This window comes from Peromyscus californicus, unplaced genomic scaffold (genome assembly GCF_007827085.1).
Source record: "Peromyscus californicus insignis strain IS unplaced genomic scaffold, ASM782708v3 Scaffold_25__1_contigs__length_3188244, whole genome shotgun sequence".
NCBI classification, from domain to species: Eukaryota; Metazoa; Chordata; class Mammalia; order Rodentia; family Cricetidae; genus Peromyscus; species Peromyscus californicus.
The window spans coordinates 2,995,078-3,010,016 of record NW_026294536.1 but is presented as its reverse complement, the minus strand read 5'-3'; the positions used below and the strand labels follow the sequence as shown (position 1 = coordinate 3,010,016).

Genomic DNA, 14,939 nt, shown 5'->3' with positions numbered 1-14,939 from the left:
TGACAATAGAAAACACATTGCAGATTGATAGCAAAATGGTACTATGACTGCTAAGACCAATTGTGGTGATTTTTTTTCAAAGGGATTTAGGTATTCTAAAAAATTTTTGGAGCAGACATTCACATTGATGTGCAGAAAAGAAAATGGGCATTTTGTAACATTAACAATAAAAGACACATAGATGCTTCAAGAACAAAGACAGATTTGATAAAATTTGGTTGGTTGCTTTAGATCGTATTTTTGGATTCCCAGGGGGCATGGTATTCACTTGCTTCTGAGGAGAATTTTGGTTGAAAATTTAAAAGCACTGTGCTAAATATATTCGATGCATCCCAAATAGTCTTTCTTCTACAAACATACTCTGAGTGTGGTATCTCTGCCAGGTACTTCAAGAAAAAGCCAAGCATAACAGATATGAGTTGGCTCTTCATTGTTCATTTTCCAGGAAAACGACGCCTCCAGGCAAGGCAAGCATGTAGGCAGGATCCAGGGCCATGGAAAGAAGCCAATAAACTCAACCCCAGATTCAGACAACATTGCTGTCTTCTTAAAAGGAACCACCCGTGAAGAATATTCTCAAAGACATACTCTCTGCACACCTCCTTCCTCCCATATCAGCTGGGCCACTGGGGTAAGGCATAACCCATCTAAATGTGTCCTTCCCCTGCCTGGTTGTCATGGCATATTCATGATTTAAATAAAACCCCAGGGACTACAAGGACAAGGGAAAGTCATGCTGGGAAGCAGCCTACCTCAACATGCAGGTGTAATTGCCTGTGTCATTGAGGAGGGTGGGCCGGAACCAGAGCACGTCTTTCTCCTTACTGATGCGATTCTCTGGGAGGCGGAAGTTAATGGGTTCCTCCAGGTCCCGGTCTTGCCGAGTCCAGTACCAGATCAGGGTAAGGCCAGAGGAATGGGCCGTGCTGTAGTTGTACTTCAAGAAGTGTTCAAAGAGGGGACACTTGATGCGAGCTGGCTCATCTTCAAACACTTGGATTTGTCGCATGGTATCTAGTCCCCAGTCATCACAGCGTTCTGAAAAAAAAAAAAAAAAAAGCAAAGAGAAGGGGTAGATGAGTCATTTCTCAATAAAGACCTCCAGAGCACTGCCTCCTTGATACTTTCCTGGCCTTTTCGCCCAGACATCTCCGATAACTTCCCTCTGATAAATATACACAGTAAGCACCTGCCAGGAGAAGGAATTACTCCTCTCCATTTCTTTATCATTTTCCGCTGTGACTTCTGGTGACAGTTATAGGTGACTATGGTACTGTGGACTCCTTCAAGGAATGTCTTAAAGAGAAGACATGGCTTTATTAAGCCACAGAGGCAGAAAGGTCTTGATGATGGAATCATAGCTGAAAAGACACTCCTTGTCTAGAGGGAGAGAAGACTCCTACTTCTCCCCAGGTCTCCTGCTTTTCGGGACAGACCTGTACTTCTCAGCAGAAATAGAGTGCAAGTCACAAACTCAATAGAGGATACCTCCTTGCCCCGTTAAAAAGGCAAAATGAAATGCTGTATTTTGTTAACTGAAAAATTCAATAAACCCAATACATTAGTGATCTTTCACACATTTATATTTTGGGTAGTACATATTTAAAAGTCAGTGTGTTTTACAGTTGTGATGCATCTCGACCTGGGACGTCCATTCATATCAAGGGAGGGCTGCACTGTACAAACAGGGCTGTAGAACTTAGGAATCTGTTAGTGTTCCAGTGACTGGAAACAAAAAACAACATTTTTTTTTTTACAACTCATTATATAATGAAAAGTAATCACTGGTGTATTCAGGAAAAAATGACATAATAATCACTTTTGTTCCTGAGAGTGATATCAGACTGCTACAATATGGAAGGTTCCTAAAGAATACAGAGAGGATTTCATGGGTGGTAATTGTCCTATTAGAACCAGCCAAGCCACCAGATAACAGTTTTATTTATTCCTTGTACATTTAATAGTCATACATAAGTACATATACATATATAATATAAGTACATGAATATATAACATATATACCTATGTGCTATAACATGTATAAAACATGATATACTATATAAAATAGAAAATGCATAGAAAATTTAAACTTAATATAAGCTTCCTTACATTCTAATTTACATCTAAACCTTTCCGTATTATTTATAATAAACGGGAAATAGTGTTTTGTTTAACATAGGTAATGATAATTAAAATAAAATAGTAAGCAAGGCTATGAATGACCTTACAGTGGCTTAAATGAGAATGGCCCCCATAGGTTTGTATGTTTGAATGCTTGGTCCTCAGTTGCTGTAACTATTTGGGAAGGATTAGCAGATGTGCCCTTGTTAGGGGAGGCGTGTCACTGGGGGCAGGCTTTGAGGTTTCAAAAGACTCCTGCCATTTCCATTGTGCTCTCTGCTTCCTGTTTGTGGACCACGTTGTGAGCTCTGAGCTGTTCCTGCTCCCATGCCTTTGTTCTGCCTTCATGGACTCTGACCCTCTGAGACAATCATCTCAAGGAAAGGCTCTCTTTTAAAAGCTGCTTTGGTCTTAGTGACTTGTCACAGTGATTGAAAAGTAACTAAGACAGACCTCTGAAATGAAAAATCTAAAACACTGGTTAAGGCGATCAAGGTATTCAAAAGACATATGCAGTAAGATTTTTGTGAGTTCGAGGACAACCTGGTGTGCATAGAAAGTTCCAGGCCATGAACTGATAAAAGAAAGGCATTCTCCAAAGAAGAAATACCAATGGCTAATAAATACTTTCAAAACATGATGAACACCATCAAGCATATTTAAACTACTTTAAGATTCTGTCTCACCAAGTTAGAATTACTATCATCAAGAAAACAATTGATAACAAATGCTGGTGAGGATTTGGGGAAAGAGGACCCTTATGCACTATTTGTGTGAGTACAAGTTGGTGCATCAAGTGAGAATATTAGTGTGAAGGTTTCTCAAAAAGCTACAAATAGGACTACTGCACGACTCATCTATACCACTCTTGGACTTAAATCCAAAGGATTATATATCATGTGACAGAGATACTCATCCATGTTCATTGGTACTCTGTCCGCAACATCTAGGAAATAGAATCACCCTAGATGTCCATTGACTGATGAATAGATGAGTAAAATGTGATAGATAGAGATAATGGGATTGTATTCAGCTACAAATAAAAATTGAATTATGCAGGAAAAGTACAGAACTGGAAAATACTATATTAAGTGAGGTCATCTAGGCCCAGAAAGACAAACTCCACATGTTCTCTCTCGTAAGTGAATCTGATCTTTAATTTTGTAGATCTGTGTTTAATCTGGGGTGTTTGTAGAGGTCTGTAAGCTACAGAAAGTGAAGAGACCCTGGGAGTTGGGGAGAGTTGCACACGTGTGATGACAAGGTAGGGGAAGAATATTGAGAATATAAGGTTTAAGCAGGGGTGGAAGCAGAGAGATGGCGGGAAAGAGCAGACCAGATGTGGGTTAATCAAAACTAATAATGTTTAACAAACTTTATGGAAATCCACTATTTGGGGAGCTAATTAAAAACATGATTTAACAACGAAAACAGAAGGAGTTTGAACAGCGGTCCTCTGCATGGGTGGATAATGCTTCCTCCAGAAGAAATATGTTATTAAATGAATCGGGGTGCTTAGTGTGGGATACCTCCCTACAAGTTACTGATTGGGAGACCCCAGAGACATCTCAGACAACATAGACCATTATTATTACTGTTGTTGTTGCTGCTGTTGTTGTGGTTGTGGTTGTGATTGTTATTGTTCTTGGCTGCCTATTGTAACTAGATGATATGACCCTATGGCTGAACATAGCACAGTTTGGTTCCAAAACACACAGATCAAGCTGGAACTGACTAGGAAACTTCCTTTATGCTGGCTAGCTCTCACAGTGTTGGAATGTGTTTTGCAGGCCACTGGAGGAAAAAAAAAATCAATGTACTTACTCAGTGGCAGACTCTGCCTGATATAATACTGATCTGCCAGACAAGATGTATCCCTTCATAAAATAGTGGTATGCCTGTTATGGGGGTGACCAACTGCTTTCTGATTAGATTTTAGGCCTGTTGCACAGCAAAGAATTAATGCCTTGTACTGTAAACCTACTTGGTCAAAATCCCATGGCTGGGAAGGTCATACCGTGGTGGAGAATGACTTACTATTGTTGTTTTGTGAAGGGTACATGTTCTCAAATTGTCTTCTAAATATTTATGTTTAAATCTATACATTAGTGCTGCTTTCAACCTGGTCAGAGAAGCTTCTCTTTTATCTTTGCAGTGAGCAGTAGTCAATGCAGAGACTCAGAAATGGTCAAAGGGCTGAGAATAATGACTATTGAGTGTTTAGCTTTGTTGTCAATCTTCCTATATCCAACACCCACAGAAGATAACATCAGAGAGGACTGAAAGAACGTAAGAGCTGGAGAATGTCCCAGAGTGCTGCAAAAGGCTGTCTCCTGGACAGGACTCGGCACTCACATGGATACCCACACAAGACATGCACAAGATCAAGCCAATCCACACCCCAGCATGGACTAGACAAGAGCTCATGAATTCCCACCCCTAGTAAGGAGTTCTTGGCAGTTGGCAGCTGCTAGGGGAGGGGGAGTCTTCTTCAAGTGTGTGGCCACTGGTAGGTTGCCCATGTGATCGAGGATGCCTCACACCCATGCACATTTGAGCATCACTTACTGGACTCACTAAGTCAGAAAAAAAGAAGACACAAAGGCAGGAGGGGCATGTTGAGCAGCTTCCAGAGGGGTGGGAGGGAAGAGTAAGGGGTGGAAATGATCAAGATATATTGTATACATGAAAAAGCATTAAAATATCAACTAAGTAAAATATTGTTAAAAAATAAAATGACCACTTCCTTTCTAAACTTTTTTACATATCCCACTTTTAATCACAGGTAATAGAAGGACTCATCATGTACAGGCACTAAAGCTGTAATTACCTAAGTAAGCTGTTTTTTAAATAATGTTTTTATTACTTTATATCATGTATTTTGTTCATGTTTCTATCCCTCTGAAATGCCTTCCAGATCCTCAGCTATATCCCTACCCTCCCAACTACATGTTCTCTCCCTCCTTCTCTCTTTTAAAATACTTCTTAAAGTTGTATTAATTATAATATCCTCATATTCATTGAATGTTACTATTTATAGCTTTTAAAAATATTTTCATTATCACATTTACCTGCATAAGTCGCTCAAAATGTGAAAGATATTTTTCCTCTGGAATGATTAATTTGGATTATGATATATAACATTAGAATGATATATATAATTTATAAGTTATCATTAAATATAAAATTTTATTGAACTCACTTTTTTTTTAAAAAAAAAAGGGCTTTATTTATGTTTATTTTATATGTAAGAGTGTTTTGCCTGCACGTATGTGTGTGCACCACATGCATGTGTGGTGCCCTCAGGCACCACAGAAGAGGGCATCGAATTCCCTGGAACTGCAAGTACAGAAAGCTGTGAGATACCATGTGGGTGCTGAGAACTGAACCTGGGTCCACTGGAAGAGCTGGGCCATCTCACTATCCCCAAATCTTGTCTTTAATAAGTTGAACAGTTTGCTTTTGAGTAAGAAGGGTGAGGTAGTGAATGGCAGTCACCACTTATATGTCACCACTTAGGGCATCTTTTCCTCCCAGAAAGTAAAGTTACAGATAATTTAAACTCCTCCTCTGATGTGCCTGCTTTATCTCTCTCAACATAAAAGTTATTTTGAACCATCATTTGAAGACTCTCGAGGTGGTCTTCTGAACCAACCTGTATTCTTATTCTGCTCCACAGCATCATCCTCTACCAGGGGAAGCTACACTGTTTCTACCCCCTGCCCCCTTGAATCTGGCGTACCACTGAAATTGACACTGGCAGATATAATGCAGCCAAGGACCTTAAAACTTACAACCTTTTTGTCTTCTTGGAACCCTCTTATCACTATAAGAATAAACCTGGCTCAACTCAGAGTTGAAATGAGAAACAACTTGTGTACACATGGACCACATCCAAAAGGACAGCTGTCTGGCCAAAGCCCAAACCAAACTGCCCAGCCAGCCTAGAGTAACCCTCTCCGGCAACCTGCAGACTCATGAGCCCAGCCACATGTGTAATAGTTAAAGTGAAGTCTTGTCATTGAAGTTGAGGATTGCTCTACAACCTTTTTGCCACAGTAACGAACAGTCAACATAACTAAGACAAAAATTGTTTTACTTTTGACAAAAGTCAGGAATTGCATCTTTCTATCTCAGAAAAAGAAAAATAAAAATATGTGACTTCTAAGTAATCCTCCAGGAAATTCCACAGTACTTTCCAAGACTCAGCAGTGAGTAACTTTTGATTCTCTTTCATTAACATTGCTTTTTATATTCAACATGCATGGAGAACTGGAACGTCCAAAGGCTGCTTACATCAACATGCATTTGTGATAACTGCATAGTATTATTTTTATAAAATATGAATTACATTTCCATTAGTGCTGTGAAGCCGCAGAAAAAGTCCATTTAGTTTACAGAAAATTACAATATCAGCTTTCCTGATAAGCTTAACAGTTCTAATATGTACACCCAGTTTTACTACTTTCTTGAGCTCCACTAAAACCAAAATATTTATCCAAGACATGATCCAAAGTAACAACAAGAAAAAGAGAAATGACTATGTGACTATGTCAATAGTAAAGGGACACAGGATAACAAATTTAGCAGATTTCAAAATATTAATCTTAAGCCAGCAAGGAAATGTTGGAGAACAAACTGAGCTGCAATGCTGAATGCAGCCAAGATTCAGAAACTGTCAGCACCAACACAAGGAGTCATCATTGCTGATTGCCCTACATACTCAGGCCTCCTCCTCACATACAGACATCTTAAGTAAGAAGAGGTGTGTGACTTACTTAGGTCAATATACAAATGCCACTTGTGGTGGGTGTTTTAATGGCTAGGGTGCATTTCCTCAAGCTCTCTTTTATCTTATGAAATATGACACATATACTGAGACTCCTTGTTTAGGTCCCTCCTTGTAATGCAGGAGGTCTTCTTAGTCATAGTGATTGAGATTTGCTTGTTACTAATAGCATCAATATAGCCTAACCTGGCAAATGAATCAGATACTCCAAACACTAATGACGTGGGAGAGTGGTAAAATAGAAAGGATTAGAAGAAAACTATCAATCAAAGTTATATCCTGAGCTCCCTTCCATTTCTCTCACTGAGCAGTGTTCAACACGCACCTCCAAAGTAAGGGCATCCAAATTATTTTTTTAGTTTTTTTGTTTGTTTGTTTGGTTGGTTGGTTTTGTGGGATTTTTTCTTTTTTTTTGACAGTGTTTCTCTGATGTAGCTTTGGTGCCTGTCCTGGATCTCGCTCTGTAGACCAGGCTGGCCTCAAACTCACAAAGATCCACCAGGCTCTGCCTCCCGAGTGCTGGGATTAAAGGCGTGTGCCACCACTGCCCGGCTCCAAATTATTTTTGTTACTATGTAGCTCTAGCTGGCCTGGAACTTGATATGTAGACCAGAGGGTCTTTAGAGTCTCTTCTCCCCAGTACTGGGATTAAAGTCATGGCCACCACCACACCTTTCTAACATTCAGACTTCTGCACACACCCACAAGCAGGAAAACAAAACAATCTTCAGTGAAAGACCAAGTATTTTAACTTGAGACTCTTGAATTCACTGTGCAGCCACATCCCCCAAGGAGAGTTTTGAAGTTAAGTCTCACATTCACATTCAGCTTCTTAAATATGATTATACAACCCAGGAAGAATCTGAGAAAAATGTCTGCATAAAGTATACAACTCAATGACATAAAATAAAGGAATTTGGTGAAAACTAAGATTATTCAAGGAAAACACTTTAAAAAGCATTGCAGTTCTTATCTTCAGAGAGGTGGGGAGCAGACCCACATTCCTGCAGGAAAATAAGATCCTGTAATGGAGTAATACTCAGAGAGACAAAGACTGGAATTCCAGTGTAGCTACAAATGTAAAACTGTAATGCATGGTTTTTTAAAAGTTAAAATTGACATCTTTCCTTAAACTGTAAAGAGAAAAGGAAAGTATATAGAAAACAGATGCTGAAATTAGAAAACCAGTCGAGGAAGTACAGCATTTCATGATACAAGCCACAAAACAAGGGAAATTAAAGAGAAAGAAGAAAACTTGCAATTAAATAACTCAAAGGAAAAAGTTCCAGAGTGGAAATACAGAACACTCTGATGAAAAGGCCCCTATCATTACACCCATTACGCCCCACCACAGTCAGTGAAAATAGATGTATACCAGTAGGGTGTTTTGAAAATATTATAATGATAGAAATGATTTTACAAACTACAACGGAGTAAGAATGACAAAAACTGCATACTTAAGTAACATCAGACAGGAACATGCTGCAGGAGCATCAAAACCCAAACTAAAGACTAGAAGAGAAATAGTAGGGCATAAGGGAAGAAAAACAATTTCCAGTCTTGACTCTAAACATAATGGACAATCAGGTGTTAAGGTCATATTTGCAGACACATAAAACTTATTCATGTTATTTCCCATGCTCTCTATCTGAAAGCCTTTGGAGTATGTATGTCATGAAAATGACAAAAATAATTAAAAGGAAAACACAGGATCAGGAACAGGGAGTCCATTTAAGTGAGCAAAGGAATAATCCACAGGATGACTGAAGGTCTCAGGATAACAGCCACGTGACTGGGTTCAGTGAAGAACAATTCAAAGAAGGGCGGGTGAAAACATACATTAAAAAGAAATATATAATTGTATTGTAAAATAAAGAAAGAAAATTTTATTAGCCAGCAAAAAAAAGAAAAAGAAATAATCAAGCATCTGATAGATTACAGTGACATTATCACTATGAAAAAAGTACACAGAAAATCAATCAAAAAGTAAGAAAATGGTTACGAAAAAGACAAACTAGAGTGAGAACATGGTAAATACAATTAATACATTCAAAAATTAGAAAAGAAACCTAACAATAGTTTATTGTAAAGTAAGGTTATAATATTTAAATGGCTGTTGATTCAATTAAATATGCAATAGTATTGGATAGTGAAGAATAAATAGGAAAAATTTTCATGTATTATAATAAGAATAAAAATATGACAAGTTGGGTTGAATAAAAAGATAATAAGTACACAAATGGATAAGCAAGATACAGATGGGACATGGCCAAAGAAATAAATAAGATGTTTAAAAGTGTCTTTGAGGAGGACAACTAGTGGGGTAAGGAATGTCATACTATGTCTTACAATGACTGACTTAAAATATCCGAACAATGTTGATAAATGATAAAATTAGAAAAAGGAGAAAAGGATGGAGGGAAAGAAGGAAAGGAGGGAGGAAAGGAAGAAGAGAGGGAGGGAGGGAGGAAAAGAATATGTCACCTAATACAACTGATAAATCTGTTCCTAGTGTCAAATGTCCTTAGAGGCACATACTTTCTTTTAGAATATTTCTTCATTTTATTTCTTTAATTACAAAAGTTGTGTTACTATGAATGGATATGACCATCAGTTCACTTTTCAATTAGAAAATATACACTTTAAAAGACAAAGAGACCGAAGTTTGAACAGCTGATGGAGGCGCGAACTTCACAGTGCTATGCCTGCTGTCTGGATGACCTTAGGTATCACAGGCATATGCTTCCTAAAGACACCCTTTACTGTTTTGCTCCCAAAAGCAGCTCCATCAAAACTCCACTTTTATCACAAGTAGATGATGGTAAAGGCAAGACTCTTAGATGAAAATTATCATTCTGATTCAGGGGACATCTGACAGGGTGGTCAGGCCATTTCTATCCATACTGTATGTCTCAAAAATAGAAGAATTCATAGACAGGTCAGCAACTAAAAGTTTTATTTAGAAGAGGAGGTAAAAATGCCATAAGTTGAGAGGCAGCACATGAGATTCCAATGAGTGAACACTGCTGCACTGGGGAAGGCCAAGGTGTTTCTTTAAGTGTGTGACCTATTTCATAATTATAAGTGGTGCTAATCATATTAAAATTAGTGATGCATGCATGCCATATTAAGAGTTCTGCAATTATATTTCCAGTTGTGAGGTGGCCATGTGTACTGTTTAGATCTTTGAGGCCATGGACATTCTTAGTTTTAAGTATTTACCCAAATGCTGCATCTATGGTAGAAGGCTAGATAGTGGTCATTGGTTGGGGATTTGGAGAAGACAACATATGTCCTGGGGTGTCATGCATGGATTTGAAGACAACAGAGAGTATTCAGGAGAGTATAATACTTCCATTAAGGTATTGGCCACTGTCGCTGACCCATCACTCCAGATTCAGCCCACAGCCTCATTCTACAATCTGTTTCATTCAGAGGCCCTACCTGGGCCATGGATCACAGGACCATCATTCACTATCAGTGGATGATTGGGAAGTTAGAGAAAAACAAAATGCCCTGCTGAGAGTCAATTATACCTTCATTAATGAAAACTCTCCAATATTACAACCTGACACTTTGGTGCCTGCAGGTCTTTACAGCCATTACTAAAGATTGATAGTAAGGAGACAGGAAAAAAGGAGAGCTAGCATGAAATCTCAGTCACAAACAAGTACTCAGGCAGATGAATGTCAACTGTATCTTTGGTGATCACAGTTTAGTCTGTGGTAGACATTGGCTAGATGCTTATTAATACGGTGTTCTCCTGCCAGGTCCATGGGAAGGTCATATGCCTAAATCTTAAGTTTAAGGCATGTGATTTGGCCTATGCAAAGAAACAAGGGTACAAGTAATATGCTTGTAACCCCATCCATAATCTTTGAAGTTTCCCCTATCCTTACATGGAGGTCTTATAGAACAGAAAAACAAAACCAAAGATGCAAACAAACAAAAAACAGCAGCAAATTTTCTTGAATTTTAATTTTTAATTTAAATACAATTATACCATTTCCTTCCCTCCCCAGCCCCTCCCATGTATCCTCTTTGCCTCCTTTCAAAATTATGGCTTCCTTTTCTTTAGCTATTATTAATTTATATACACAAATGTATGTATACACAACCCCACACATATGTCTAAAAACATAAATACAACCTGATCAATCTATCTATTATTACTTGCATATGTATGATTTCAGAGCTGATCACTTGGTATTGGATAACCAACTATGGGGCTCATTCCTGATTTGGGAAATATTTCTCCCATTCTCAGCATATCTTAGTTGCCTACATCTATGTCTTTGTCTATGGAAGGGCTCCATGAGATTTCCCTCTTCATTATTAGCCTGTCTATTGGTATTGTACTCATTCAGGTCTGGTTGAGGCAGCCATGTTGCTGAGACTTCATGGGTGCAGCTTCTCTGATATTTCCAGAAGACAATCTCATGGAAGATTTCCTGGTCCTCTGGCTCTTACAGTCTTCCCGCCCCCTCTTTCGTGATGTGCCCTGAGCCTTAAGTGCAGAGGTTGTACTGTAGATGCATAAATGGGTCTAGGTACCAGATGATCACTTGTTCTCTGTATTTTGACTGATTGTGGTTTTCTGTGATGATTTAATGGCATCCTAAGATGGGATCCTGTGTCCCTACCAGTTGGGAGTAGAACTTCCTAGAAATAGGACCTTACTTTCAAGGAACTTTGACATGAGATGAATAAAGAAATTTTAAAAATCTCTATTGTGTTAAGACACTGAAATTTGTCATAAAAAATCAATGCCTATCATGACTAATGTGGATAGAAGTTTTGTTTCCTAACATAAGTAAATCAAGAACAGATAACTTTAAAAATAGTATTTGTTGTTAGGCCAGGGGTTATAGTGCACACCTTTAATCCATCACTCTGTGAGTCTGAGGCCAGCCTGGTCTACAGAGAGAGTTCCAGGACAGGCTCCAAAGCTACACAGAGAAACCCTATCTTGGAAAACAAAAACAAGAATAAAAACTAAAACAAAATAGTACTTGTTGCTGATAGCTTCTCAAGTAAGAGTAAGGCTTTTTTCCCACCTTCCCCTGACTCCTATGCTGGGGTTTTGCCTGCCTTGAGCGTACTCAGATCTTTTGCACATAGTCATGAACACTGTAAGTTCATAGGTGCAATGCCCTTTGTGTCCAGAAAACAGTTTTTCACAGTCATCCACCACCTCTGGCTCTTACAGTCTTTCTGCTCTCTCTTCTGTGATAATCACTGAGCCTTGAAAGGAGGAAGTTTGATATAGATGTCCCATTTGGGGCTGAGAATTCTGCAGAAGAGTTCTTGCGAATTGATAGCTGCTCCAAGAGGGAGAGTTAGCATTCATTAAGGGTATGATCCATCATGCTCCAGTAGATGGCTATACACTCAAGAGCACACGGTCAGCACAAATTGGACTCAATGGGTTTTTTAAAAAAAGAGAACACAAGGTTGATGGATAAGAATGGGGCTTAGATTTGAGCTGAATTGAGTGAGGGGAGTTAATATCAAAATGCAATGTATTAAATTCTCAAAGAATACATATATAAAAATAATAAGAAATAGTACTTATTGAAGGTCTCTACATATTGACATCTAAATAAAGACAACACACCAAGATTTCCACCTGATTCCAGTGACTTAATATACTTTCAACTAAACTACATGTAATTTATTTCTAAGGGACAAGAAATAACTATACCTGCTAGATATCTCCTTTGCATTATGTTTTATATAAGTAAAACTGTAAGTGACCCAGACTCTTTCCCACAGGGACTGAGAATATACATATCAGTATTCATGACCATTAGTAAAAATGTTATTATTATTGAGCTTTTCCTTTGGGATATGTATCCATTTGAAATTTATTCTGTGAGTTTTTAAATTTCTCTAGCTGTTACCGGAGGGTATTTTTTCAGGGCATTTTAAAAATTATTCAATGAGCAAATAAAAATGAAATCTGCGGCAACAAGCTGCAATGTCGTGTAATACCAAAATAATTATATGATTCACTCCAGGCACTGGCCTTAGAATAGACAGGGAAAGGCTGTTACGTAAATAGAGTCATTTCTAATACTAGCAAAGGGATTGTATCAAATTACTAGTACAGTGAGTTACTTTTTTGTTTAAAATGCCTTTTCTTACACAGTTTACTCCACAGTAGAAGTCCTGTCTAAATTGGCCCTTCAACGTGAGGGAGACACAAAGTCATCATTTCTCTCAGCCAAAGGGTTTCTTAAGGCTGAGCCTGGGTGACACACAGGAGTAATGGAAAAGCTGGGCAAAGCCAAGTCACTGGAAAATCCAGCCCACGCTCCTGACAGCAATTAGCATTTATATAGCAGGGTATACATTTTAACTAATTAATCTCACAACACCCTCTTGGGCCTCATGCCCATTCCCACATTACATGCCAGGAAACGGAGACAGAGAGATTCACTGGCTTCCTTTTGCCTGAGTGGTAGCACAAATAAAAGCTGCCCAAACATAGATCCAGGGCACTTGTTCCAAATCTATGCACAAACATTCAAAGCAGAATATTTCCCATAGGAAAGCTGTTCATATATTTGTATTTATTAAATATTTATTGAGAACCTGCTGTGGCACTGAGCTGAGTGTTGGGGTGTATAAGAATGCAGGATGTTCAGATACAGAAAAGCAAGAACAAAGATTTGCATTGTGGAGGACCTAGAGTAGAAATCCTTTCCATGTGAAATTACTTTCCATATAAAATTCACTTTTGATATGACCTCAGATAAAATACTTCCATTCATCTCAGTTTCTGCACATATAACTTACCTATGTGGCAACAGACTTAAGGGGCCTCATATAAAAGATTACATATTTTTTTCTTGATGTGATATATGAGGTAAATGAACTTAAAAAGAGTAACTTTGACTCAAGATTATAGAATGTTCAGCCCATGATCTTGTTGATATTGTTATTGTGGGCTTCTGTTGTAGAGGAGGCATCTTCAAATCCTAGAAGTCAGAAAGAAACAGAGAAAGGACAGGGCTATGGTTCCAATATTCCCCAGGAAACTAAATTCTTTTCAATAGGCTCCACCCCTTAAAAGCTCTACAGTTTTCCAGTGTTCCAGGCTGGTAAGTAAGTCTTCAAGGCATGGGCCTTTGGAGAACATTCAAGATTTAAACTATAGCAATATATAAGCTTAATCTACATGACAAATCTGAATTGGTCCACATAAAGTTAGTAAGTTTTCATAAAGCTAAGATTGATGTAAGATTACCAAAATGAACTATTGTAACAAGCAAAGCTGCTTTTACTAAATCATACTGCCTCTTCCCTCCAGCTTGCTACTTAATGAGCATCTCAAATTAGAAGCTTAGTGTCTATGTCTTCCTGTTGAATTCATCTCCTCCCTAATTTCCATTGTAGAAAAGATTTTTGCTTAACACTATAGATATAGACATATTAGTCACATAAGAAAATATATGTGATTAGCAAAAATTTGTAATATAAGGTTGATTGATCTTAAATTTTCCTAACCTCTCTTATCTGCCTTTCATGTTGAAATCATCTAGCAAAGAGGAAGAACAATGTTTTCAAGATTCTAGGAATGTTGAGCCTTGTAGGTAGATCATAGCAGGATGAGACTCTCCCCACATAGAACTATTGCCTCATGACAGGAACTGAGGCTGAGTCCTTAAGCAGCAACAATCAGCTTCATGATGGGAAAGGAATTGCATTGCTCCGTAAAGCAATATGACTGCAAGACCTTGTAGAACTAGACATGAGATAATAAACAACCAGACCAACCTGTGACCAAGGCTACTTCAGTATGCATACACTTCATCCCCACTTCAACTCCTTTTCTACTTGACTTGAAAGTCAGTGCTTTGGAAGACGGTGCTGAGGACACTAATCCCTTTATCTACTTGATATAGCTACATGGAATACTAAATTAATTTCCTAATTTCCATCATTACTATTCTATTTGATAGAGTGAGTGGTCAGACCTCGCTCCTATTTTGCAATACCTTCAAATTGGGGGCCTGTCTATCTT

At 38.3% G+C, this 14,939-nt stretch overlaps 1 protein-coding gene across 7 annotated transcripts in view; it reads right to left on the bottom strand.

Annotated features, from left to right (window-relative positions):
• The window catches only part of Il1rap (interleukin 1 receptor accessory protein), a 142,132-nt gene that overhangs the window by 52,016 nt on the left and 75,177 nt on the right, over positions 1-14,939 (bottom strand). For 6 of the 7 annotated variants that reach the window (XR_008221796.1, XR_008221797.1, XR_008221795.1 and 3 more), the window contains exon 3: positions 753-1,038. Coding sequence is in view for 4 of the 7 variants with exons in the window: in XM_052753880.1 (XP_052609840.1) it covers positions 753-1,038 (286 nt within the window). In the remaining 3 variants the exon portion in view is untranslated. Of the gene's footprint in view, positions 1-752; positions 1,039-13,711; positions 13,735-14,939 lie in introns of those variants that run through there. The other variant, XM_052753878.1, reaches the window with a different exon arrangement.